Here is a 27939-nt window from a genome sequence, read left to right as displayed (position 1 = left end):
GTCCCAGGGGCTGAGTCCTGACCTCTCTGGGTCCTTGCAGGGGAAGGAGGATACCAGTAAAGATCTAGGAGAATGGCAGTCCTGCCGGTGCCCAGCCATGAGGAAGGAAGTCACACCCCAGGCCTCTCAGCATGCCTAGTCCCCAGCTGGGCCCCTTATTAGTTCAAGGCCCTCAGTGCCATGGATTATAAGCAGGACAGGATGCTGTGGTTCTGGAAACATGGCAACAGGCAGCCAGCAGTAGGGTAGTCAAAGCCATGGATGAGCTCTGTGAAGCCGATTCTCCCCTGCCCGGGACAGGGATTCCAACAAGGTCCCCAGCTCTATCTCCTCCTGGGCAAGAATAGAATCAAGGCTCCAAGGAGTATTTGAGACAGAGAGAGTCTCTGTGAGCCAGCTCAGCCCTGTTCCACAAGTGCTCCAAGTTCATGGCTCTACCTGGGCCCAATTCTGCTATCTGGGTCAACCAGATCTGGGGTCCAAGCTCGTTAAGGACTTGGAGTACACAGGTGTTACAGCTGTGCCCCGACAGTGTGAGCCACTGCACTTGTGGGGTGGGGAGTGGGGCTGCCTGTATGGCATGCATCTCTCTCCGTCTCTCTGTCTCTATCTCTGTCTCGCTCTCTTTTCATCTCCTCCCTCCCTCCCCCCACCCGTGTGTGTGTGTGTGTGTGTGTGTGTGTGTGCGCGTGCACATGCATGCATGAATGCATGCATGCCTATGGTAGTCCCACAGAGGCTGGCTGCCTGCTCTTCTAGGGACCTGGCCACCTGAGCCAGTTACCCTGTGGACTTTGAGTGATACCTGTGCTGGCCCTGCCTGGTTTTCATGCCCTGTGGCAGCAGGACAGGAGGCCAGCAAGAAGGAAGTCTTCAGGTGATCAGCCAGAAGTCACCCAGCCCTTCTCTCCACAGGACATGCTGGGCTGGCACTCACTGCTGCTCGCTCTAGCTGGACTGCTCTACCTGGGATCAGGTGAGTTCTATGATGTTGTCCCTACACATGACATTCCCACCCAGCAGGCCCACCTCATGTCCTCTTGGGCATAAGTTCCCAGATGGCTGAGGAAGGACCATCCTCTGGGAGTCAGTCTCAGGCATGGATGTCTTTGATCCCCATATAACAGGAGGCGGAGTCTGACTTCCTCAGGGGTGCTGCTCTGAATCCCACTGGGACGACTCAGAGCCCTTCCCAGATCACATAAGGCTGTAGACACTAGCCTACACCCTCCCCAGAGCCTCGTCTACCCCCCCTCCCCACTCACTCTTGAGAGCAGCCAGAGTGGGTGCAGGGTCCTCATCCAGCCTGTCTGTCTCCTCAGTCATGTCCCAGGAGTGCACCAAGTACAAAGTCAGCAACTGTCAGGACTGTGTCCAGTCGGGGCCTGGATGCGCATGGTGCCAGAAGCTGGTAAGAGCTGCGTGGGTCGCCTGACAGTTTTTAAGCCCCCTTCCCCTCTTCCTGGGTAGGGACCTCTACTTCTCTGAAGCCAGGGACACCAGGACAATCTCCTTAGGACATAGCAGGAATGACTCAGTAGAGAAGTTTCGAGGAGGGAGATGGATGTACCATGGTAACCCAGGCTGACTCCAGGTATGTAGGGAGGGACAGTCCAGCTTTGCAGTGTGAATCAAGAACAGGAGGAGGTAAAGGCCCACAGGCAGGCATGGAGGGGACTTCTCATCCTGTACCCCAGTCCCTCAGTACAGCTGGCCACCTCTTATAGAGGGCTCCTCCTGTGGGTCTAAGCCTTTATCGTATGCTCCTCCTGGGGTCCCCAAGCTGCTGACCCCACAGGGAAACACCCACATTACTCTTTCTTCTCAGTCGCCTGATCCTTTCTGGTGGAAACTACACCAACAGCCTCTGTCCCTTCTATCTTCATAGGTCTTTGAGAATAAGGTATTCGCTTATAAAAAACAAAACAAAACAAAAACACACTGAGTGTGTTTTTTATAAAATGTACTGTCGTAGTTACTTTTCTGTTACTGTCATAAAAACACCCTGATAAGAGCAACTTAAGGAAGGAAGGGTTATTTTGGCTCACGGTTAGAGATGACAGTCTGTCATGGTGGGGAAGTCACAGCAGCGGGGGTGTGGGTGTGGGGCAGCTAGTCACATCACATCCACAGACAGGATGCAGGGTGATGAATGTCCATGTTCGACTCCCTTCCTCATTTCTCTTCAGTCCGGGACCCAAACCCATGGGACCGTGCCACCTGCACTGGGCAGGTCTTCCCATGTCAAAGAACCTAGTCAACACAGTCCCTCCCAGTGTGCCTGGAGCCTTGCCTGTTGGGAGAGTCCAGAGCCTGTCAAGCTGATAGTCAACACGAACCATGCCATATGTGTATGTTCATATTTGATCCTGTTATCAAACTCAGCAAATGTAATATTGGCCCAATGGGCAGACCGTATTTGCATCTTGCCAAATTTTCACATTTTTCCATACTGTCATAATCTGAGGACACACGGTGTGCCATTTTACTACCCTTATATCCAGAACATTCCCAGCTTTGTCGTTTTAGGATGAGTAGAGCCATCAGTGTAGAATGTCCCTTGGCGCCTCCAACCCAGCATGTCCTCTGATGTACACTAGGGTCACCAGACAGTGAGTTATTCTTGGTGCCCTACATGAGGCACACATGGTGCCCTCACTGGTGTGCCCTATGTCCCTGCACTAATGATGTTTGCTAAGGTGACACCTGCCAGGTTTCTCCTCACATCCTGTGTCCCCCACAGTGAGTGACAGGCTCGTCTGTGAGGTGCTGTCAGGTTGCTAGCATTCTGTCCCCACTAAACTAAGTCTGTGACCTTGCAATTTGACTACTGGCAACTCAGGCAAATTTCCATTACCACTGTAGTGACTGTAAAATGGTTCTCTCTCTCTCTCTCTCTCTCTCTCTCTCTCTCTCTCTCTCTCAGCCCCCACCCCATTGATGGATCTGCAGATCTTTATTCTCTTCATAGTTTATGACTATTATTTTTCCAATTTGATGTTCAACTGGTCCATGTCAGGCCATTGGGCCCCTCTAAGATGCTCTGGGTATCATTCATATGACATTTTTTGTTGTCATTTTGTCTTGTTCTGAGAACTTTCATACTCTGGGATGACCAGCTGTGCTAACTGTGCTCTGGCCTTCCCCTGGCCAAGAGTTAGAGTTAGAGAAGGCTCCTATGCTTTCATGACAAGTGGGCTCCCAGCATTCTCTGCGACTTTCCCCATCTTCTCCATCCCACAAGGTTTTTGACTTCTATTGCCATCGATCATGTCCGCTACAGGCAAAGCTCCAGAGCAGAGGCCTGGTGTTGTAACTTCTATCCTGTGACTGAGAGCTGTGGTGCAAGCATGGACAAGCCATTCTTAGATGGACTAGCTTTTCTCTCTTCCTCTTGAGCCATTTTACTCACCTGAAATGAACAGTCAGGCCGCTTGTTCTACATGGATTACACGCTTGCTTCTCTTATCTCTATTCCGGCTGATCGTCTGTTTCTTGAGGACTTAAGATGTGGCTCTGAAAGCAAACACAGAGCAGAGACACTCGGCAGGCGGTGTCTACTGCACTTCTGAGTTGTTCGTCTGGCTTTACTGTCTGTGGGAAAACAGGCAGCCCGGTGCTTTTTGGTACTTTGCAGGTGAACCAGTCCTCCTTTGGATGCAACAGGTTCCAGTTCAGGACCAAGAATGACTTCCATGTCAAATCCAGGGGTTTTTTGAAGAGACGTGGTAGTCAAGATGAAGGTCCCCCAGGCTCTCCACTCCCCTCACCAACTGGTTTCCCTATGAACTGGGAGAAACTTGTGAAGATGGAGTTTCTTTCTAACCTGGCCCACAGCTGCTTTGCCCCAAATAAGCACATGGACGCAATATTAATTATAAAACTGTAAGCTGATGGCTAGGGCTTCTTACTGGCTAGCTCTCTCTTAATTATTAACCCATAACTACTAATCTATATATTTCTACATGGCTTTATCTTACCAGAGAACACCTGGAACATCCTATCTTTCTGATCTCTACATGGCATCCCTTTGTGGCGCCTCTCTCTCCAGCAATCTCCTTGTCTCCTAGCCCTCTTATCTTCTTGCCTTTACTGGCCAACCAGTGTTTTATTCATCAACCAATAAGAGAAACATATATACAAAAGAACATCCCCCATCAAACTTGACCCCAAGCTCTGCCATGAGTCTCAGCAAGGGTTGTCACATTGGTTCAAAGAGAGCACCTGCATTCCCTTGGGAGACAGAAGCTCCCAGCAAAGGTCCTGCTGAGGAAGGACCAGAGGGTTCTGGCCAGCACTTGAGCTTGAGGCTGCTGATCAAGCTAGAGATAGAGAACCTCAAGTCTTTGCTGATGGAGTCAGTGCCCGAAAGATAGAGAAAAGTCTATAGTCTATGCTTCTGGTGACCTGGAGCTCTCAGGGAAACTTGGAGCTGTCTGGGTGACCTAGGCTGTCTAGGAGTCTGGTTTTCCCTAGAGGATGACCCCATCCCACTGGGACAGCTAACTGAAGTTTCAAGGGCAGGTAAGAAGGAAATGGGGCTGGACCCCACTGTCTCAGCACTGTGCCTTCTGCCCGACCCCTCCTCCTAGAACTTCACTGGACCAGGAGAGCCTGACTCCCTCCGCTGTGACACACGGGCTCAGCTGCTGCAGAAGGGTTGTCCAGCCGATGACATAATGGAACCCAGGAGCCTTGCTGAACCTCAGTTTGACCAACCGGGGGAACGGAAGCAGTTATCTCCACAAAAAGTGACTCTTTACTTGCGACCAGGTAGGCTTAGAGTTGGCTGTCCAGGGCATCTAGGAGCTCAGCCTGTGTGTCCTGTCAGGGCAGACAGATGGGGCAGTCTCTGGGTTGGACAGTGAACTTGACTCACAGAAGTCTGAGCTCCAGGACCAGTGAAAGTGTTCCATGGGTGAAAGTGCTTTGCCACCAAACCTGGTTACCTGAGTTCAATACCCTAGGGCCCAAAGGGTGAAAAGAGAAAACCAAAAGCTCCAAGCAGTTATCTGATCTCCTTATGCACATGGTGTGTGCAAGCCAATCCTACAGTTACAAATAACTGTAATTTTTAAAACAGTTACTTCAAAGTCTGAACTCCGCCCTGGGTGGATTCCCTCAACCCCACTGTCTGCACTAGGTGTCTGGACTCTCTCTCTCTCTCTCTCTCTCTCTCTCTCTCTCTCTCTCTCTCTCTCTTTTGTTTTTCAAGACAGGGTTTCTCTGTGTAGCTTTTGGAGCCTATCCTGGCACTCGCTCTGTAGACCAGGCTAGCCTTGAACTCACAGAGATCCGCCTGCCTCTGCCTCCGGAGTGCTGGGATTAAAGGCATGTGCCACCAACGCCTGGATGGATCCTCTCTTAGCAGTTGGTCTGTGCCTTGTTGAAATGGGGAAGCAAACCATTTAGAAATCACCATTCATTTCCACTCTCAGAAGGCTTAGCTACCCTTGGCAGAGTGAGAGCCCTGACAAGTCCTGTAGCCAGGGATGCATAACTTTTCAAACCAGGCTTGCCACAGGCGTGCTCGATTGGGTCGGACACAGTGAAGTGAGCATAGCTGGGACAGCAGACGTGCTGTGGGCAGACTCGATGTAGCTGTAGCCACAGTTCCAAGGGGGACCAGCAGATAACCCTACAAAGCCCCTGAGTGGGGAGAGGAGACTCAGGACGATCATCCTGGTTTCATTTCTGTTGCTGTGGTGAAATACCCTGATTAAAAGCAGCTTAGTGGGAAAAAGGGTTGTTTTTAGCTCACAATTTCAGGTTACAGTTTATTATTTCAGGGAAGTCCAGGCAGCAGGAACTTGAAGCAACCGCTCACATCCCATCCCCAGTCAAAAGCAAAGAGAAATGACTGCATGCTTAGTGTTTGACTTACTTCCTCTACTTTTAACCAGACCAGGGCCCCAAATCGGGGAATTTTGCACCCACTCTCATACTGGGTCTTCTTACACCAATGAAGGTAGTCTGACATAGTTCCTCACAGATATGCCCATGGGCCAACCTGATCAAGACAGTCCTAAACTCTTCCCATGTGATTTTACTTTGTGCCCAGACTATGCAGTGCTGGGATCTAGATGGTGTCTGAGGGGCAGGGTAAGGAGAAGGAAGGGTATAAGGCAGAGGGGTGGTTCTGGGAGGTCATCCTAGGGACATTAGAGGACAGAGCTTGTCCCTTGATGTCCTGTAAGCTGACACAAGCCCTTCTGCACTAGGACCTCTGCCCTTGACCCATCCCTACTGACCCCTGGAGGGCAGTTCTGGCATGCCGGCTTACCTGAACCAGGAAGTCCCAGCTGGCACAGGTGCTGCCCCTCCTAGTGGGAAGACAGGGGTGGCTCTCTGGGCCTTCTTTGTAAAAATGTTAACCCTTCTGGCCTGACTACTAGCACCAAGATCTGGATAGTTAGGCTTCCAACTCTGGTATTTGCATAACACACACACACACACACACACACACACACACACACACACACACACACACACAGCCATGCAGGCATTCTTGTTCTTGGAGTGAGCCCACAAACCTGAATCCAGTATCCTGGCCACAGGCCCTGCCAGGTCATAGTAAATGGGGAGGCAATAGGAATTTGGGGACTGCGTGAGGGCTGGCTGACTGCAGCCAGGCTCAAAGTGTCCCCTGCTCCTCTCCTCCAACAGGGCAGGCAGCTGCATTCAATGTGACTTTCCGGCGGGCAAAGGGCTACCCCATTGATCTGTACTACCTCATGGATCTCTCCTACTCCATGCTGGACGACCTCAACAATGTCAAGAAGCTGGGCGGTGACCTGCTCCGGGCCCTCAATGAGATCACTGAGTCTGGCCGCATCGGTGAGAGCCACAGTGCACACATGCATTCCAATCTTGGGAACCCCCTGCCACCACACACCTCCATCCTCACAGACCCTCGGGAGCAGAAGCTGGGGAGCTGCATACACAGTGTTTATGGGAACAGAATCAGCCCTGCATCAATACCATGGGCCACATCTGGGCTGCTAAGACCTGTGGACTCCTCCTCCAACCTTTCTCTCTTTATATTTTGATGTTTAAAAGGCAACAGTCCTGCAGTGTCAATTACTAAGAAGTGTGTCTATCTTATAGTAACCATGCCGTTAGCACGGTAATGGAAGCAAACTGCAGGGCAGGTCTCAGGGTGAAGGTTGCAGCACTGACCAGCTTCAGCATCTTCACCACACACATGGGACAAGGGGACAAGGCACCCCCTACTCAGTCCTGAACAACAGTACTTTGCCCTATCGTCTGTGTGAGGATGCCCACCTGCACACTTGAATGCAGGGTGCAAGCTCATCACAGTCTTGTATGCTCACACACTCATGCTCACATATGTCCAGGATCCCACACTCAAACACATTATTTGCATGTCCGTGTACCTGCCTAGCCACACATGTGTGCCTCTATGTCTGCATACACAAGAACACAAGCACGGCCTCCAAAGCCACAGAGAAACCCTGTCTCGAAACATGCCCCCCCCCAAAAAAAGAGCACACGTGTATATGGACACGTACTCACATGCAAATACTCACAGCCACACATGTACTTGACCGCATACCTATACACGCTCTGTCACACACACACTCATGCTTGTACATGACCTAGCATATACTCACCTACACGTGACACCGCACATGCTGGTACCACATGCTCCCCAACCATCATCTTGCTTTCTTCCTTGTTTGGGAAACTGAGGTTTGGCCCTTACCTCACTGTCCTTCCTGGAGCCCTGCCTTCTGCCTCTGTCTCCGGTCCCCCTGCCTCATGCCATGTAACCCTCAGGCTTTGGGTCCTTCGTGGACAAGACAGTGCTGCCCTTTGTCAACACACATCCTGAGAAGCTGAGAAACCCATGTTCCAACAAGGAGAAGGCCTGCCAGCCCCCATTTGCCTTTCGGCATGTGCTCAAGCTAACCGACAACTCCAACCAGTTTCAGACAGAGGTCGGCAAGCAGTTGATTTCCGGAAACCTGGACGCCCCTGAGGGTGGGCTGGATGCCATAATGCAAGTTGCTGCATGCCCGGTGAGGCCACTGTCCCTGTTCAGATCTCTCAGTTTCCTCAAACTCGGGAGCTCCACCAGTGCTGTGGGGCCACTTGCTCTGGTTGGTGGGCCTGTTCAGGGACTCACCCCATCTGACCCCATTCTGTCACCCTGGATCTTGGAAGGTGGCTCCTGGGTCCACGTCCCAGGTGGCTCCCAGCCTCCCAGATCAGAGAGCAAAGGAAGAGTGGCTGCATCGCTCTGAAAAACACATTTCAGCATTAGCTGATAGCCCTGGCTCTCTGTGAGCCAGGTCGGCATTAGCTGATAGCTCTCACAGCTCTCTGTGAGCCAGGCTGCCCAGCGGCAGTGGGTCTTCAGTGTGAAGATTGTCCTTAGCTCTCATGGCTCCTCAGCCACACCCCTGCCTGTCAGTTTCTGACTGTTTATAATGTCCTCATTGCAGCAAGCCAATCCCACCCTAGTCCGGCTCTCAGATCTCCAACTTTGTTGGGCTCACATTGTGGGCACACACATTTTACATTTGTGTTGGCTCATAGTACAAAGCCTGGGTGCGGCAAGTGTGTGCTCCTTCCATTGTTTCTGGCACTCAACTCCCCCAGGGACATCCTTTGATCCCCATTTTAGTGGTTGGGAGGTGTTTCCATTTTAATGGACACTTCTGCATACTTTTCCTCCTTCACAATTGTGTCATTGGAGTCTAGTTCAAGGTCTGAAGAAGACTATGGAAGATTTATCTCTTTAGATTCAGATGTGTGTCAGTTCTTACCTCACACTCCTGCATGGCATGCTGGGAGCTGTTGGTTTAGATGCTTCCTTCGCACTGGGTAGGCTCCCTCCCTCTCTCTCTCCCCCTCCCTCCTTCCTTCCCTCCTTCCCTCCCTCCCCCACCCCTTTCTCTGTCTCCTGAGGGCCCAGCAGGGAAATGGAGGCAAGTAACCTCTGTCTGCCTTCTTCCCAGGAGGAAATTGGTTGGCGCAATGTTACGAGGCTGCTGGTGTTTGCCACAGATGATGGCTTCCACTTTGCTGGAGATGGGAAGCTTGGTGCCATCCTGACGCCCAATGATGGCCGCTGCCACCTGGAAGATAACATGTACAAGAGGAGCAATGAGTTCGTAAGTTCTCTGCCTGCCTTGGCACATCGCAGTACCAAGACTGGTTAAAGGCCACTCAGGAATGACAAGAGGACAGGATGAGAGCAGGGTCACAGGCCTAGGTCACCCTAGCAGAACCCAGAGTCCTCTTAACACAAATAACAAGTCTCAGAGGAGTCCTCAGTGACCCTGGTGATAACGAGATTCCTGGCACTCACATCTGTCTGGAAGGCTGCTCTGGCTCTGGTCCTCACAGCAGAGGACCTGACCCAGCCCCACTCCCGCCCATCCATCCATCTCCCTGTCTCTATGCATGCCTGCTCCGCCTGTCAGGGCCCTGTCAGAGCTCCAAGGCCTGGACACTCTGGACACTCATTGCCTTTCCAAAGGTACCATGAAGGATTTTTGAGCCCACATCCTGCAGGGACCAACTGAAACCCACTGATTTGGAGTTATTGGCAGATAGAATCTAGGGGTCCAGACCCCAGGCAGAAGCAAGGCTATCATGTCCATTTGCCACCCCCATAATGTTGAATGACATGCCCATTTGCTACACATCATGGTGGTGAGGGGTGGAGTCTAAAATCTAGCCCTAGTGGAAACGCAGGTACTTCCCAGTGCCTATACAGCAGCTCCTCAGAATGCTGTTTGCACTGGGCTGGCTTAGCACCCAGAGTGGTAACTCACAGTAGCTTCCTTTACCTGGCATTGACCAAGAGAACCATCACAATTGTCAGTGGTCTCTTCATGTATTTCAAAGTAATTGGTTTCCTGTCAGTCCTGTCACATGCTTGTAAACCTACTCCAAGTGAGGCCTGCCCTGAGCAAGTGCCGATGCCCTGACAGCATGGACGCTTGCTTCCCCAAGGTGTCCTGGAAGGCTTGTCTGAAAAAATGTCCCCTCTCTCCAGGACTACCCATCGGTGGGCCAGCTGGCACACAAACTTTCCGAGAGCAACATTCAGCCGATCTTTGCGGTGACAAAGAAGATGGTGAAAACATATGAAGTAAGTGGAGCCTTGTGCAATGTGGGCGACAGGCCATCTCAGCTGTGAGTGACAAGCCAGGCCCTGCCCAATATTGCCTCAGTTCTGCTTTTCATGATGGCCTGTGGGTGGCCAGCCTGGCCAGTAGCCACAGTTTTCTGGGTGTGAATATCCTGGTGGAGGAAGCTGAGGCTACCACTGGGCCACACGGTGTCCACGTCTTGAAATTCTATAGTGCTGTTTGCTCTTTCTGTTTCTTCTGAAACGAAGCAGTTTAGAACTACTCCTCTCTCTCTCTCTCTCTCTCTCTCTCTCTCTCTCTCTCTCTCTCTCTCTCTCTCTCTCTCAAAGAGAAGCCCCTTTGGGTAACCAGCATTCCAATGGAGCCAAACTCGACATGTTGCTACTTCCTGAGGAGACCTCAGACCTCAGTTCTGCCCATGGGGGACACCTCCTTTCTCCAAAGCACCTCAACAAGCAAAAGACAAAACCAAAGCAAACAGGATCTTGGGTTTGGCATTGGCTTTGAAACAGTTGTCCATTCTCCTGGGGAGGAAGCAGCCATGCTTGCTCCTTGTAGAGTCAGGCCTGATGACCCCAATGCTTTGCATCCAGAGAGATGAGCCTCGAGGGGAAGGTAAAGTCCCATTCTTGTAGTCAGGAGACCTTTGGGCCCTTCAGTTCATACAGCAAGAATATCACTTCCATCCATTCATCTCTTAAGACAGGAGTAACTGGACCCAATGGTGTGAGAGCAAGGAATAGCTGCTGAGCTAGACAGTGTTTCTGATGGTCGGGTGGCTCTCTTTAGCCCCTTTTTCAAAATGCTACTTGAGGCTCATCCTGTGTTTCACTGCTGTTGTCATGCCATGTGTGTGTCCTGCCTTAGAAAGGAGGAGCAGAGGGAAAATCCTCCAAGGATGAGTTCACACAGGCAAGATTCTCAGGTGTGGTCAGGCTCCCAAGCCTTCTCCGTGGCTTAGTAACTTGCTGGACAGGCCTACAGATCTAAGCAAAGCTACTAGACTCCCAGTCGGTTTGCCACAGTGTCGGGGGTAAAGTCAGTAGATATAAGAAACAGAAAGGGAGAGAGATGGGCCTCAAACTTCCATGGCCCCTCCCCATGCAGGGATAATCTCTCATCTGACCAAGTCCTCCAGCCCCTCCTGAGAATGAGTAGATCTTTCATGGCCTGAAGACACCCACCTGCCAGGAGCTACTTCCCAGGGCCACCTTCCTTTGGAATGTGCAAGTTGTAGGCAGCCCACCTTTACTGGGCAGTGAGGCATCCAGGATTTACTAGAAGCAAGAGTACTACTCCTCCTCTCCTAGAAGAATCTCTACTCTAGGAGCTGCTCAGCATAGGGCCCTGGGCCAGAATGAGATGTGTATGCCTGTCAGGAGACCTGAAGCATGGAAGATGATGGCTGTACTCAATGTCTGATGGCTCATTCTTCAAGGTCAGAGAACCTTAGATCTTAGCCACGCTAGACACATCTAAAGAAGGGGCCCACCTTCCTCCTTGGTGAAGGGCAACGGTGCCCACTTGGGAGGGCCACTACAGAGACACTGAGCTCAGCTACCCAGTGACTTCAGAGAGCACCTGCCACCTCATCTGAGAGAGATCTCAGTTCCTCACAAGTCCCTGCCATCACTCTGTCTTCAAAGACACTAGCAAGTGTGAACCCAGGCTTCTTGTATCACAGCTCTGTGCAGCCATGCTGCTTCCAAACTGGTGGAGTAGAGGTTGGGCTGAGCAAGAAAGTGAAGATAGAAGAAAACACACAATACCTGGGCAGGTGACTTTTGTGGAATGTACCCTGCTGAATGAGAACTGGGGATCAGGTCGCATGGAAGGTCTTAGACAAGCCACGATGGCTAGGCTAATGGCCATACTAGCAGTCCTATTGCCAGGCTCCCAGGCTCCAAAAAGTGCGCAGTAGTTTGAAGAGACATTGGAGAGTAAGCTCCACAGACTGGACATACAAGAGCACAGCTCTCCTGGCCAAGGCTGGTCCCTGTGCCAGGGCAAATGAGGTGGTTTGCAGAGCCAGAGGCGTTAGTGGCTGGGCTATGATGGACTCATGGAAGGGACAGACTTTATTCCAGAGACTCAAGGAAGGGTGCTGAGCCTGAGTGGCTTGGTCATCAGTTATGTGGCGGTGTGTCAGAGGCCAATGAGCATTTCCTGTTCACAAAGTATGGCATGGCTATGAATAACACTAGGAAAGATGTGAGGAAAATGCAGGCTGTCTGTCACTCAGAGGCTCTGTCTGACCCACCTCCTCTGAGCAGCAGGCCTGTAACATCACAGTTTCATAACGTCACTATTAAATTGGAACTCTGAAACCCATTGAAATGGTCAAGGCCTACCACTTCCTGTGATTTTACCACATTTCACTGTTATCTGTGTATCATGCTGATGTGGTAGGAATACTGTCCCGTGGTGAACCAGGCATGTGTTCCCAGGTCAAAGACGCTATCAGGCTGAAATGTCTACTGCGCACATTCACACCCACGAGTGTAAAGTGTAACTTCCACTCAGGGCTTTGGAGCTGGTTTTCCTCCTTCCCTCCTTCCCTCCCTCCCTTCCAACCTCCCTTCCCCTCTCTTTTTCCTTTCTTCCTTCCTTCCTTTTACTTTTTTCGAGAAAGAGTTTCTCTGTGTAGCCCTGGCTGTCCTGGAACTTGCTCTGTAGACCAGGCTGGCCTTGGACTCACAGAGGTCCGCCTGCCTCTGCCTCCCGAGTGCTGGAACTAAAGGCATGCTTCTTTAGTTCCAGCTTTTCCTCCCTTTCCTACTCAGAATTTGAGAGTGAATCCATGCAAGGCAAGTGCTCTGCTGCTGGCCCACACCCTCAGCCCCCTTTTCACTTTTTCTTTTGAGACAGTCTGGATGAGTAACCCAGGCAGGCCCTGAACTTGTCATCCCCCTGCCTCAGACTCCCAAACATCTGGGATGAGAGGCCTGGGACACGAGACCCAGCTCCTAAGGGCTTGCTGCCCTTCCGCAGGGATGAGAGGCTGGGATACAGGTGCCAGCACCGGTCCTGGCTCCTCAGGGTTTGCTCCAAAAAATCTGCTATTGTCACTCAGCAGCACAGCACTGACTTACTGAACAATGTCATGAGGAATGGAGGCCCTGGGCATCCATCACAAGCCTCGTGGCTCTGGAGGGGCCTGTAGCACCACGTGCCAGCTTGAACTTCTCATCAACAGAAACTCACGGAAATCATCCCCAAGTCAGCAGTGGGGGAACTGTCCGATGACTCCAGCAACGTGGTACAGCTCATCAAGAACGCCTATTACGTGAGTCCCCAGCAGAGCCGGGTGGGCTGGCACAGCCCCCATGGGTCAGCAGATGAGTGGCATGGGGGACACCTTGCCACGCCCTACTGGGATCCTCACAGCTTCTGGACAGGCATGGCAGGGAGAAAGGAGGGATGTGCCAGCCCCTTCCCACGGCTTTGTGTCCTTTTGTGGCATGGCTGGCCTGTACCAGACCCTATCTGCTATTTCCTGAAACAGTGGCAGGCCCTTCTTATTGAGGCTCTTCCATGCTGGCTGACATGGAATAGTGGGCAATGGATGGCTGGCAGAGGTAGAATGATGAGAATGATGTGTCTCACGGTAGGAGACCCCAGAAATCATCACAGTGGCCTTGGGCCTTGTGAAGACTCCCTTGAGGTAGAGCACCCCTTGTATGCCAGTCCTCAACCTTATTCTGGGTGAGTCCTCCAAGACCCATCATCCATCATCCTCCCTCCCTCCCCCCTGTTAATGATGGCAGTCTGTCTAAATGCACCCAGATTTGCTTCCCTCAGAGGCCCAGGGTTCTGGTGAACACCAGTGTTCACCAAACACAGCTCAGGGCTCAGACACCATCCAGGCCCCAACCAATAACAGAACTCTACTCCCAGTGACAGGTGTCCCCAAAGTTCTGGCCTGCATCCCTGCTGCTGGATGTCTTGAAGTCTGGAAGCACATACTATCTGGGAGGCCCTTTAATACCACTGTTGCAGACTGGAGTGCAAGCCCAGGGACAGGGTGGGGAGTCCCGTTCCCTTCTCCAGCCTTGTGAGCTCCAGGAGCCCCAAGCAGGCTCCCACGCCTGGCCACTGCCCAGTCATGTCCAGCTCTGTCTTTACCGGGATGACTTGGGCGACGCCATCATGCCCACTCATTGGATGCCACCTGTTCTCCGTCTTTTTCCATCTGTGTCTTGTCTCTCCCATCAGTTCAACAATCCACCATTCCTCTTCCACTAACCCCGGGGTTCAACAGTGAGGGGATAGTCCTCACAGGGTTCATGCCTATGTCTATGCTGGTCTCAGAGCAAACCCGTGCAATCAGCCTGCTGTCCCATCCTGACACAATCACTAAGCTCCCAGCAGGTGTGCACGAGGGGTGTGAGAAGTGAAATGGCCGGGGCTCAGGGATGGCCCGATCTGTCACCCCTGAGCATAACTACTCTCTGTCTACAGAAACTCTCCTCCAGGGTCTTTCTGGACCACTCCACCCTTCCCGACACCCTGAAAGTCACCTATGACTCCTTCTGCAGTAATGGAGCATCAAGTATAGGCAAACCCCGAGGGGACTGTGATGGTGTACAGATCAACATCCCGGTGAGCCTGGCCTGCTGAGGGACCTGGGGTTCCCATACCAGTGTGTTGGAGGGTCCTAGGGAGATCCACAGGGTAAGCAAGGAAGGAATCCACTAGTGGCCAGCAGCCAGCCTCTTTTCCCTTTAAACAGCTGAGAGAGGCCAGATGTGACATCAGGGAAAGGGTACAGGGAAGGTACCTGACTGGTCTCAGCGGCAGGTTCACGCCTATCAACACAATGAATACCTGCAAATCTCTAGAGTGGTCCTGGGTAGACTGATGGGTATGGAATGACAGCGCCCTCTGGGGGCAACTGCTGGTCATGCACAGCTGCGCCAGTATCTGGTTGGGATAGCTGAGACTAGGCAAGGGGATGAGAGCAGGGTCGTTACCCTGTTCACTCACAGTCCTGAACTGAACCTCACCATTCTCCTATAGGTCACCTTCCAGGTAAAGGTCACAGCTTCAGAGTGCATCCAGGAGCAGTCCTTTGTCATCCGGGCACTGGGCTTCACTGACACAGTGACCGTGCAGGTCCTTCCCCAGTGTGAATGCCAGTGCCGGGACCAGAGTCGGGAGAAGGGTCTCTGTGGAGGCAAGGGTGCCATGGAGTGTGGCATCTGCAGGTGAGGAGGGTGCTTGTGACCCATGGCACATCCGTCCTCAGGGAAGGTGTCTGCAGATGAAATGGGCATGGCCAGCCCATAGCGTAGTGAGGCGGGCATGGTGAGGTGAGGTGGGTATGGCCATCCCACAGCATGCCAGCCCATGAAGCAGGTGTCTGCAGGGGGGTATGCCCAGCTCACCCAGGAGGTAGATGGCCTGCAAGTACTCCCATGTCCTAGCTCTCTGACCTCAGCAACTCTGAGCAATCAAGCTGGCAGCATGCAGCTACAGTACCACTAGGACAGGTGACCACTCCTGGCAGCCTGGGCCCTAAAGCCACTCTGTGAACATTTACGCACAGGCCTCAGTGCAGGATGCAATTGGGCTTGGATACTCTACGTCAAGGAGGAGGAAGGGAGCAGTATGCCCAGCAGAGAGACTGTATGTAGTTGGTGGCCTGGGTGCTAGACATCCTCTCCCAATTGCTTCCCTGGTTTCTGATATTTGGGGTGCTCTGTCCATGTCTCAGGCCTGCACTGACTGTATACCTTCTCCTGGGCACTCTGTAATAGTGGTGGTTTCAGTGGCCACCCCCAGCCAGCGGAACTGTGCCCTGGTCCTGAGTGTGCTACCCTAGTGGCCTCTCTACATAGCTGAGCTAACTTGGCTGGAGGATTGGACCATTGGTCAGTGAATTTCGAGGCTCTCTGCCACAGCAGGACATTGCAGGGCGTGACAGGGTTGGCTACTGACCTTCCTGTCTCACTAAGCTATGTCTCGCACCCCCATGTTCTTTTTCTACCTAGTGTAGTGAGTGATGAGGCATTGCTACCATGTCCCCACTGGACCCCTTTCCAGGTCCAGGTCAGCAGGGACAGATACTGGATTCTTAGAACAATCCATTAACACAGTGCTCAGGAAGCTCCCGGATGGGCCTGCAGAGGAATTGTCCTTGTCAGGGCTTCTATTGCTGTGATGAGACACCATGACCAATGGCAACTCTTATAAAGGAAAACATTTAGGCTGGGCGGGGTGGCACACGCCTGTAGTCCTAGCATTCGGGAGAGGCAGAGGTACACGGTTCTCTATGAGTTTGAGGCCAGCCTGGTCTACAGAGTGAATGAGTTCCAGGACAGCCAAGGTTACACAGAGAAACCCTGTCTCGAAAAACCAATGAATGAATGGATGAATGAAAACATTTAATTGGGTGACTTATGGCTTACAGCTCAGAGATTCAGTCCATTATCATCATGGTGGGACATGGTGGCATGCAGGCAGACACGGTGCTGGAGAAGGAGCTGAGAGTTCTACAGCTTGGCCGGCAGGCAACAGGAAGGGGTCTATCTCACTGGGCGTGGCTTTAGCATGTATGAGCCTCAAAGCCCACCTCCACAGTGACAAACTTCCTCCAACAAGACCACACCTACTCCAACAAGACCACACCTCCTAATAGTGCCACTCCCTTTGGGGCCATTTTCTTTCAAACCACCACAGGTGTCATGCTTATAGGACAGTCATCTGTATGCCCCTAGGAACTTCCTTGGCTAGTACATGGCACCTGCTGAGGAGACCTTTGGCAGCCGGTGTGGTGTGCCATACAGTACAGGTGTTTGGATGAGTTCTGGGCCAGCAGGAAGGACAGGAGGTGTCTCTCTCCCAAGGGGAGGACCTAAGCGCACACTCTCCTCCCCCATCACGCCAGGTGTGAATCCGGCTACATTGGGAAAAACTGTGAGTGCCAGACGCAGGGCCGGAGCAGCCAGGAACTGGAAGGAAGCTGCCGGAAGGACAACAGCTCCATTGTGTGTTCGGGGCTGGGGGACTGCATCTGTGGGCAGTGTGTGTGCCACACCAGTGACACCCCCAACAAAGTGATCTTTGGGCAATACTGCGAATGTGACAATATCAACTGTGAAAGATACGACGGCCAAGTCTGTGGTGGCCCAAGTAAGTGTTGGGAGCCACAGGTAGCTGGGGGGACTTTCTTGTCCATTTGTACCAGGAGATGTTAAGTGGGACACTGGGGACAGACAGATGGACAGACTAGCAAGCCTCTCCTGCCCAATCTGTTTCTGGGTCTGCGAGGGTCAGCATTGTCCCGAGAAGGCAATGGATGTGACAGCCATGTCCTGATCCAAGGGATTTTCAGATACAATGTGGAGGTCCCATCTGGCTCAATGGTGGCCCTGTTGCTGGAGGTGCAGGGCAGGAAGGCATCCCTGGTCCCTGTGGTTTTGTCCACTGTCCCTGTATGATGCTCTGCAGCTGTGTGAGGAGGGATAGGTAGAAGCAGAGGAGACCATAAGAACAGTCCTCCTTGCAAGGCACTATCAGGCTAGGGAGCAGGATGGCTGGAGGATGGCTGCCTGTTCCTAGCAGGGAAGTGAGTCATGGTCACCTCGGTTGTTTTCCAGAGAGGGGCTCCTGCTCCTGCGGCCAATGCAGTTGCAAAGAGGGCTTCGAGGGCTCTGCCTGCCAGTGCCGGAGGTCCACTGAGGGCTGTCTGAATACACGGCTGGTAGAGTGCAGTGGCCGCGGCCGGTGTCACTGCAACAGATGCAAGTGTGATGCGGGTTACCAGCCACCGCTGTGTGAAGAATGTCCTGGCTGCCCTTCACCCTGCAGCCTGTACATGTGAGTGTCCCCATTGCCCATACTGGTCTCACTGCTGGACAACCAGGGAGCCCCCAGAGACACAACTGTAGCATAGTTCTTAGTGGGATTCAGCAGGACCAGTGTCCCCGCCACCATCTGTCTCCTTGCAAGCCTGCAGGGTTCGTGGCTTCACAGGGGGTCTAGGCCTATGCCCCTTCAGCCCTTGAACCAGGTTTCTGTTAACACTGACCCTGCCTTCCAGACCCTCTTAGGAACACAATTTGTATTCCCCCATCACTCACATCATTGCGCAGAGTCCTGAGAGCTCCCGGACACTCCGCCTGGGACTACTTGGCAAGCCAATGCCCTTACTGCTTTCACGGCATGCACCAGACACACCTACGTGCCCTGAATCATCCAGGCCACCTTGAATAGCTCTACAGCCTGGTCCAGCCATGCATCCTCTCATCCCGTGTGCCCACACACACCAGGGCATCCTGACACACCCCTGTATGTTCATCTTCACAAACCTTGACACACTAGTGCAACTTTCCACAACCATGCATCTCTGCACACCTGTGCACCCCAGGGTCCTTGTACAGCAACATGCCACTTTGAACCAGGTGATGGTGGTGCACGCCTTTAATCCCAGCACTTGGGAGGCAGAGGCAGGCGGATCTCTATGAGTTCGAGGCCAGCCTGGTCTACAGAGTGAGTGCCAAGTCAGCAAAAGCTACACAGAGAAACCCTATCTTGAAAAAAAAAAAAAAAAAGATGCCATTTCACACCTCATGCCCTAACACCCTCTCAATACCCACTCCACCCTACTCCTCTGCAGCTCTTGTGCTGAGTGCCGGAAATTCGATAGGGGCCCTTTTGAGAAGAACTGCAGTGCGGCGTGCGCCAATGTGACGCTGCAGCTCACCCCTTTGAAGGGAAAACTCTGCAAGGAGCGGGACTCAGAGGGCTGCTGGATGACCTACACCCTGCAGCAGAAGGACGGGAAGGACACTTACGACGTTCACGTGGAGGACAGCAGAGGTGAGGCTCAGTGGTGCCTGACATGTTAACATGATCTGGTATGGGTTGAACATGATGGCATGATAACATGATCTGGTATGGCTTGAACATGGTGAATAGAACTCCGGCCATGAGGCCTTTGCAGACTTTTGCAGTGAGAAGACCACAGAGGAAAGCTCTTTCTTCTGTGGGGCAAGATAGGCCCAGCAGCAGTAAGTAGGAGAGCTATCCAGGGTACCTGGGCATAGCAGCATTTCAGGACAGGCTAGTAGCCATCCACTTTCCCTGCCCATGGCTCTCTTTCACACTGCTCTCCTTACCCGGCCCTGCCTGAGGAGATGAGTAGCAGATGGCTTTTCCTAGTGGTAACCACAATACATATTGGGTGTGATGGCATTGTAGCGCCACACTGCCTAGCCAGGGCATCTCCCATCCGATGGGAGGATCCTGAGGATGGTGTCTGTTGCTTCCTAGAGAGCTTCATAGAAGTGGAGGTGATTCCACCCCAAAGCACTGTTTACTGTCCCTCCACTTGTCTCGGGTCCTTGCCAGGCCCAGTAACACCTGTGAACTTAGAGATTCTGACCTGGTCTCTAGGTTCACATTTAAGGGAAGGGGGGCAGCTGGCTATACTCCAGACATACACCAATGCAGTGTGAGGCTGCAGCCGTCGGTGAGAGGTTCCTGGGGCTGGTTCTCCTAGAGAGGCAGATGAGACCATGAGACAAGGGGAAGCAGAGTGTCTGTGGTTGGAGCAGTTAGAACCCCATGATGCCCCATGAGTCCTGGAGGGATCCAGGCCTGTTCCTGAACATTCCAGGAAACTATTAGAAGTTTCCAGAATGAAAGTGGCCATACTGAGCTATGTTTATTTCCCCCCCCCCATAATTGTTAGTTCTTCATTGTTATTAGTGTGAGCATGTGTGAGTGTATGTGTGCGGATCAGAGGACAACCCCTGGGAGTTGGCTCACCCTTTTAAATTGTGAGATCAAACTCAGGTCACCATGTCTGCACAGCGAACACCTTTACTGGCTGATCCATCTCACTGGCCCCCAGATTGTGTTTTTAAAAGTCCACCTAGCAGCTCCCTTGCTGGGGTATAAGGTCGGCATTATCCTGTTGGAGCATAATGTGGATACCATCCTATTAGGAGGCCAGTGGTCACAGTCCTGTCTGGGAATGAGGTGGACATGGTCTTGTGAGGGTTCAGGTAAACACAGTCTCATCAGGGGATGGGACAGATATGGTCTTATTGTATAAGATGACTACTATCCTGTCATTAACCAAGTAGATACATCATGCAGTAGACACTAACAGAGGACAACTGCTGCTTGGACCTAACAAGAGAGGAGATGAGTGGGCGGGGCAGGTTGGAGTATTGATAGAGCCCCCCTTTGAATGAGACACGGGGGAGCTGCCAGAAACAGGTGCGGGGTACTGGGGTCCCCAACAGAGGGAGCAGGAAGTTGGAGTTGGAACAACTTGGAAGTTTGTTGAATAACAATGATCAAAGATGGTGGGCACGATGGATTTGGACAAAAATATATGACAGGGTTACCCTATAGGCTTAGACGAGCAGCCTTAGGATTCTAGCTATCTACCTCATTCAGACTCAGAGAGCCGAGGGGACCGCTGAGGAGGACATTCAGGGGACCATCAGAAGCTCAGGTCAATAGCATACCATGCTCATACAGGACTGAGCCCTGGAGCCCCTGAGCCCAGGTTCCTCTTCAAATCATGGACCCCATAAGAGGCAGGTAGGATGCCGATGCTATGAAGTACCTGGAGCTCGACCTGTCCTCTGGGTTGGGGGCTGCTGGCTCCAGCCTGCCAGAGCAAGGGCTCCTCCAGGTTACTTCGAGGGGCATGTTTGGGATTATGACCGGTTTTGTGCAACGTTGGCCAAGCTATTTAAGCACTGTGAAGACAATGGAAGGCCTCCCTGAAAAGGCCACAATGATAGGAGAGACTCTATGACAATGTTGTCGGTGACCCAGCAGAAAGAGATCCATGCAGATGGTACCTCCGCCCCACAGTCAGGGTCTGCTCTGTAGCTTACTGCATCCCAAGGCCCACAGCAAGGCAACCCAGCACTGGACCTAAGGGCATTGTCCTTTGCATCCTATGGCTGCCTCAGCCACCTGAGCACAGGCCTCTGGTTCCTGGCGTTGGTCACCATAGAATCCCTTTGCCTGGATGTGCCATCTCAGACTGTACTGCTTGTGCCCAGTCCCATACTGGACAACAACCCCAGCCTGAGCACCAGCAGATGGTGACCAGGGATGTGGACATGTCATCCAGGCTTTCTTCAGGTTGGCCACTGACCTGGCCTCCCCTGCTCTGTGAACAAGAGCCAGGCCAAGTGGCCTTTATGTCATTTGGAAGCCCAGGGCCTGGTCTGATTTCTGGTAGGAGTGAAGCTAGATTCCATCATCATCTACTCATGAGATGTGGCAAAGTGTGAGCCTCCTGTGGCCGGGGTGTGGCACACTGGCCACTGGAGGGAGGGCTGACACTTGGCTGTGTACTTCCTTCTTAGAGTGTGTGGCAGGTCCCAATGTGGCTGCTATCGTAGGAGGCACCTTGCTAAGTGTTGTGCTCATCGGTGTCCTCCTCCTGGTCATCTGGAAGGCCCTGACCCACCTGACTGACCTCAGGGAGTACAGACGCTTTGAGAAGGAGAAGCTCAAGTCTCAGTGGAACAATGTGAGTGGCCTCGCTTGGGGGATCCGCATGGTGCTCATGCTTCCTTTCCTCACTGACCTCTCACAGGGACAGTCTGGTACACTCTCTATCCCAGCCATGCTTGCGAGACCCAAATAGAGAGTCTTTCCCAACTCTGTTACTTCTCACAGCGGGACTGTGGCTGTCCTGGAGTAACGACACCATCCCTCACTCCAGAAGCTTGGCCTCCAGGCTCCCAGAGTGCTGTGGTGTGCAGGCTTAGCCTGAGCCTCAGGCCCTGGGAAGTCTTCCTCAGAGTGACCTCTACTCATCCAGTGGCTTCTTGGTCTTGACGCACTCCCTGTACTGACAAGAGCTTATTTGGTTCCTCTCTAGGACAACCCCCTCTTCAAGTGTGCCACCACAACCGTCATGAACCCTAAGTTTGCTGAAAGCTAGGGCGAGAGCTGTCAGTATCAACCAGATGAGATCCTTAGACCTCGCCTCCTCCCCTCTGCAACCATGATGTGGCTTACAGCTCACCACAGTGCTGCCAAGGACCCAAAGGCCCACTGTTTCTTTCCACCTTATGTCAAGACTGTCAGGTTTGCCATGAACTCATCGTCTGACCTGCACAATCTTGCCACAGAGCCTTAAGAATATCCCAAGGTTCCGCACACATTTCCTTGTTGGTAAAAGTGGCACTAACGTATTTATATTTAAACTTGTCAGGGTATAAAGCTACATCCCATTTTTTTTGTATTGTTAACATTCCAACTGTTGTATTATATATGGGTATAAAACTATATCCCACATATTGTGTTGTAATCATATGTGTAAAAATAATAAAGCTTCTATCCGCGCTGTCCACAGAAGGTGGGCTTGGTAGAGTCCTCTGGGGCAAGGTGGCTGAGCTCCAGGGTGTTTTGTCCCACCTGCCAATGGTCCTTTCACATCCTGAGGGTTCTGGTGGGCTCAGGGCCTTGGATTGGGAGACTTGGTTCTCTTCTTCCCTGCCCGTGACCTGCATATATGGAGCCTTCCCAGACCCAGTGCTAAATCCCATGTGGCTGCATAACGAAGGTGTCAGGTGACAGAAATGGCACCCTCCAGCTCCCAACTTCCTCTGTCAGGTTTAGTACAGGAAGATAGGGTGGTGGCCAGAACACAAACCAGGGGTTGGTTAAGAAGTTACTTTGTCCTAAGCTGCTTTTGGGGGTGACCTGGAAAGCATTGCTGACTCACATTCTAAATGAGTGAGTGAACCCAAGTTGTGCTCAGTGATGATGGTGTCCTTGGACCTCTGAGAGTGATAAGCCAACATACTAGGTAGTTTTTCTGGAAATATTTGTTTTGCCTCATGGTCTCAGACGGTTCCATTGCTGAGCCCCACCTGCTCAGCAGAGCTTTCTGTCCTGGGAGTATGCTGTCCAAACTGCGTACCTCATGGCATCCAGGAGCAGAGAGACAGAGCATAGCTAGTGACAAGCTACCCCAAGGATTGGCCCCCAAGGACCTATGTCTTCCAGCTAAAGTCCTACCTCCTAAAGTTCCCAGAACCTTCCAAAATAGTGACACTAGCTAAGCACCAGGGCCCCAATACAGGAGCTTTTGTAGAGGGACACTTCATATCCAAACCATATCACCCAGCCATGTAAATGGCCACAGCTTGTGTGCCCAAGCCATAGAGTAGGAAGAGCTAGGTGCAGCCAGAGAAGTCCTCAGGGGTTCTCACTTTTAGACAGAGGTACTCTGTTCAATGCTGCTTATTCACATGTGAGTGAAGTGTGCAGGACTGGGTGTCGAGTGTGTCCTGGAGAGTCTTCCCTGTGCTAAATGTATTTTCTTGTAGTTTGGGTTGTGAGCCTAACCTTTAACTGCTCAGCCATCTCTCCAGCCCAGCGAAATGCATTTTCAAATGATACTTTGCACTTATCTTTTCTTAAGAATATAATTGTTAAAAGTCCAGGAAAAAAAACAAAAAACAACTGTTGACGAAACATCCCATTCAGTCAAAAAGCAAATGCTGCATTTCAGGCAGAGTGAATGACACAGTGGATTTCCTCTGGCCTCTGAGATTCCCAGGAACTCAGCCTGCAGGGGAAGCTGGCTTTGTAGTTTGTTAGAGCCTGCATCAACACACAACTGCTGGGCCCTGTTCTAGCGCCACCTACTGGTGATGCTTGCTGCTGTCTGCTGTCCATGGAAACACTTGCTTCCATGGCGGGAGGAAGTCCCTTGCCAGTTCCTTGGGAGCAGCCCTGGCAGCGGCAGTCAGCTTGGGCATTTGTTCCAAGAGGCCTTGGAACATTTCCTGGACAATGTCCACTCCTTCGTGGGGAGTTCTACCTCAGCCAAGGCACCAGTCCTCCTCTTCGGAGCTTGACGCCTTGCTTTCCCGCCATGTTGTGTGTGTGGCTGGGTGGATGGCCAGTCTTTGCCTCCCCCATTCTACCTGGGGGTTTCCACCTTTCTGGCCACCTTTGAACATCACTTCTTGCTTGAGACTCACCCAGTGGTGCTGTGTGAACGTTGATGTCTGTCCCTATTTCACCTGTTGGCACTTACTCCAAAGACAATAGCAGTAGGGAGAAGGACCTTTGGGAGGACATGAGGGAGCTTATGAGAGATAAGGAGCTGTCTTGCAAGCAAAGCTAACCCTCAGCAGTCACCAAATCTACTGATGCCTGGATTCCCAACTCTAGAACTGTGAGCAATGGGTTTGTGTCACATATAAATTGCCCAGCCTCGGGTATTTTGTTAGAGCAAAAGGAATAGATTGAGACATGCTTTACTTTTTTTTATAAGTGTATTTGAAATAGTCACTGAAGATTAATTTTTACTCTCAGTCATGAAGCCTTGTCTTTCCACGTTCAGGAAAAGAATCTGGCTTTATCTTATTTATGTGAAACATTAAAAGGAACTGGAATTGCACATGGGGTGGAGAGATAGCTCAGCAGTTAAAAATGCCTACTGCTTTTGCAGAAGGCCTGGGTTAGGTTCCAGCATCCACATTGCATAATGGCAGTAGGCTGAGCCCTGGGGAGGAAGTTATAAGCAAGGGCACAGTGAAACCACCAAACTGGACTACTCCATGGGCAGAAAGGTTTATTGGGAACCAAATTGCTAAGGGTATCTTGGAGAAATGGGGCAGTGTTGTTTTTCTGTTGGCATAATAGCTGCCTGAATCTACTGATATTTTAACTACCGTCTGCACCCTGAGGGCCTGCAGTCAACACCCCACTATTCAGACCATGGCCTGGCCCCACTGGCACCAGCTTGGCCCGTGGCTGCCAAATGTAGGCTTTAACTAAGTCTCTATCATTTTGTTTACCAATAAAGATCTGGGAGTCAGATGCTGGCCTGAAAACCTGCTAGATCAGAGAAGTCGAAAAGCAACCAGCTGACCTTCCTTTTTGGAGACCCAGCAAGAGAAGCATCTCTCTACTCATCTCAACCCCAAAAGACCACGAATCTCTAAGCCCCTCCCTATTCCTTCCTGTGTGGCTCTCTATCCAGATTCTCAGCTCCTCCGTCCTCTCTATGACTAATTCCTGTCAATGATTCTCTGGCTCTGCCTCCTGATCCAAGGTTAATTTTGTTAACACTCTCTCTCGGAGTTTCGCAGTGCAATCAAATATCCCCAAACAGGGCAGAGAGAGGCAAAATGGTATAAAAGCAAGCATGTATATTTTATGTGTCCACAGGGTGGGGATCTGCCAGATGAAACAGGCTGTAGGACTGACCAGGAACTAGATTGCTTTGCCCAAGGTAGTTCGTCTTTGAGGTTGGATTAAGGGAGGTTTCTGGTAAACAGAAACCCACATTTAGGTTTCTGTTTATCCAGTCAAAGTCTTTCAGTCTAGGACATTGACATTAGCACTGCCATTTGTGAGGGCCACTTTGAACCTAACAGGGGTGAAACTCAAGAACAGCCCTGGGTCCCTGTCCAGCATCATGTCTTTGCTATGTTACTTTGAACAAGTTACAGCTTCCATCTTGTTGAAAGTACAGATGCAGAGGGCCAGAAAGCTGGTGTAAGGGCTAAGGGTACCCATTGCTCTTCCAGAGGACCAGCACCCACATCAGGGTTTATAACTCCAGCTGAAGTCGGGGAAGGAATCTGTGTCTTCTGACCCCTGCCATCATTCCCACACTCTTTGCATGCATTCCCAACGCCCACACACATATAAAAAAATAAAGTAAAAATTAATATTTAAAAACACACAGGTGCAGGGATCACTGAAGGACTGGGAGAAATTGGCTGCTCATCGGGGATGGGGAAACTGCTTTTCTGAATCCTGGAGCCTGAAAGGTCAGACAGCATGACCCAGGTCCTAAACCAGCAGAGCAAACAACCGCTCACCATCCCACCAGGGCCATCCCACATTCCAGAGTAACAGGTTCTTCATCCTTGCTTAATCCAACCATGGAAAATAGGCTTTGTCCCCAGGCACACCCCCTTCCGTGCCCCAGAGCTCCACTGACCTCTATCTCCCACAGACTCCAGCCCAGCTCTTTGCCATCACCCCTCTAGGAGCTCAAAGTCCCAACCCCTCAAGCAAGCAGATTTGTCCTCTCCTTGTGGAGCAACCCCAGTGGAACACCTGGTGACAAAATACGCTGTGACCCTGGAGGACGCTTCCGCAATTTTCACGCAGTCTGGATGGAATTCTGTGGCTAGCTAAGGAATGTCCTTCCACTTATGACAAACCAGTCACACAGATACTAAAATAAAACTGAAAATCCCCAACAGGTGACTCAGGTATCAGAAACCCTGATGTGTGGCTCTGGAAGTCCCATAACTGTTAGGCTGTGGCATCATGCCATGTGGCTGGGCTGGGCTGTGAAGAACTTTTCTGTGGCTGCCACTAACACACTTGCTCAGTGCTGATGCCATTCTGTGTCTTTTGAATTCTTTTTTTTTTTTTTCATTTATTTAACTTTTATTTTATGTGCATTGGCATTGGATTCCCCTGGAGCTGGAGTTACAGACAGTTGTGAGCTGCCACGTGGATGCTGGGAATTGAATCCAGGTCCTCTGGAAGAGCAGTCAGTGCTTTTAACCACTGGGCCATCTCTCCAGCCCCTGTGTCTGTTGACTTCTTTAACCATCTCCTTGGAAAAGCAGGCGCACTTTGACTTCCGATTTCATTGTTTCTCTCAATCATCTTCATTGCTTGTGCTTTCTGAACCACATGCTGTGTGAGTCGTTCCTGGGATGGAAGCTCTTGAACAACTGCAGAGGTACTTGTGAGTGTCAGATGTGTGGTCACATCAGATGCCCTTCTCCCTCTTGACTGCCATGTGGCTAAAGCAGGGATGTGGGCTGTACTTAAGTGTGTGTGTGTGTGTGTGTGTGTGCATGTGCACGTGGTATGTGTTTGCTGTTTCTGCTTCCCCTCCCCCAAAGTGCTGGCACTTAGCACAGCTGGCTTGGCATGCACGGGTCTGGGGATTTGAACTCAGATCTTCCTGCTTGCACATCAAGCAGTCTCACCCATTCAGCCATCTCCCTAGTCCTCAGGCTAGGCTTCTTAAAATATATATATACATTTTTGGGGGGAAGGAGTTCGAGGCAGGGTTTCTCTGTGGCTTTTGGAGGCTGTCCTGGAACTAGCTCTTGTAGACCAGGCTGGTCTGGAACTCACAGAGATCCATTTGCCTCTGCCTCCTGAGTGCTGGGATTAAAGGCACTACGGCCGGCTTAAAAAAAAAAAAATTTAAGCCAGGCATGGTGGCGCATGCCTTTAATCCTAGCACTCGGGAGGCAGAGGCAAGCAGATCTCTGAGTTTGAGGCTAGCCTGATCTTCAGAGTGAATTTAGGACAGCCAGGGCTACATAGAGAAACTACACACAGACACACACACAGACACAGACACAGACACACACACACACACACACACACACACACACACACACACACACACGTGCACGTGCTTGCTCTGGGCCTTCTGTGCCAGCTCATGACTACTGTCCATACAAGTGAGTTTTCAAGCATCTGTTTGCAAACAGAAGATCCCATGAGGGCTGCTTGCCCAGGAACATGTAGAGCAATCACTCCCTACTTGCAGATACACACAACAGAAGGGATTTTCTGCTGCACTAGACGTGAGACCTGCTTGTTAAAAGGTTTCCTAACATACCAACACACCGATGACCTTGTCCTTGAGCAAATGTGTCAAGGACAGACTTCGTGTGAATGCTGTGCCAGGCACTGAGTTAGCTCAGCTTTGGGACGCTGACCCTGGGCACTAATCATCTGACCCAGGGCAGCTGATCCTGTTCTGGTGTTTGTTTGCCGTGGCCACTGCAGCTCACTGGGGCTTTGAAACGTTGGTAGA

General features: G+C 51.5%; 1 protein-coding gene across 1 annotated transcript; it reads left to right on the top strand.

Moving 5' to 3' along the window:
- The first annotated feature begins 918 nt into the window (after positions 1-918).
- Positions 919-22338, top strand: Itgb2 (integrin subunit beta 2). Its single transcript, XM_035451913.1, has 15 exons — positions 919-976; positions 1323-1411; positions 4593-4773; positions 6667-6837; positions 7801-8042; positions 8985-9140; positions 10031-10126; positions 13324-13413; positions 14589-14729; positions 15147-15334; positions 17017-17261; positions 17729-17948; positions 18748-18950; positions 21470-21636; positions 21991-22338. The coding sequence occupies exons 1-15, from the start codon at positions 919-921 to the stop codon at positions 22051-22053; spliced, it is 2310 nt and encodes a 769-aa protein (XP_035307804.1). The 3' UTR covers positions 22054-22338.
- The last annotated feature ends 5601 nt before the right edge of the window (positions 22339-27939 follow it).

This window comes from Cricetulus griseus (assembly GCF_003668045.3).
Source record: "Cricetulus griseus strain 17A/GY chromosome 1 unlocalized genomic scaffold, alternate assembly CriGri-PICRH-1.0 chr1_0, whole genome shotgun sequence".
Lineage (NCBI taxonomy): Eukaryota > Metazoa > Chordata > Mammalia > Rodentia > Cricetidae > Cricetulus > Cricetulus griseus.
The sequence above is the reverse complement of the archived record's forward strand: the minus strand, read 5'-3'. Positions and strand labels throughout refer to the sequence as shown.

Excerpts from the sequence above, each read along its gene's own strand:
- Itgb2 (XM_035451913.1), top strand. The coding sequence starts at position 919 with ATGCTGGGCTGGCACTCACTGCTGCTCGCTCTAGCTGGACTGCTCTAC. Across the intron at positions 14,730-15,146 it reads GTGTACAGATCAACATCCCG|GTCACCTTCCAGGTAAAGGT; the intron begins GTGAGCCTGGCC and ends ATTCTCCTATAG. Across the intron at positions 17,262-17,728 it reads CCAAGTCTGTGGTGGCCCAA|AGAGGGGCTCCTGCTCCTGC; the intron begins GTAAGTGTTGGG and ends GTTGTTTTCCAG.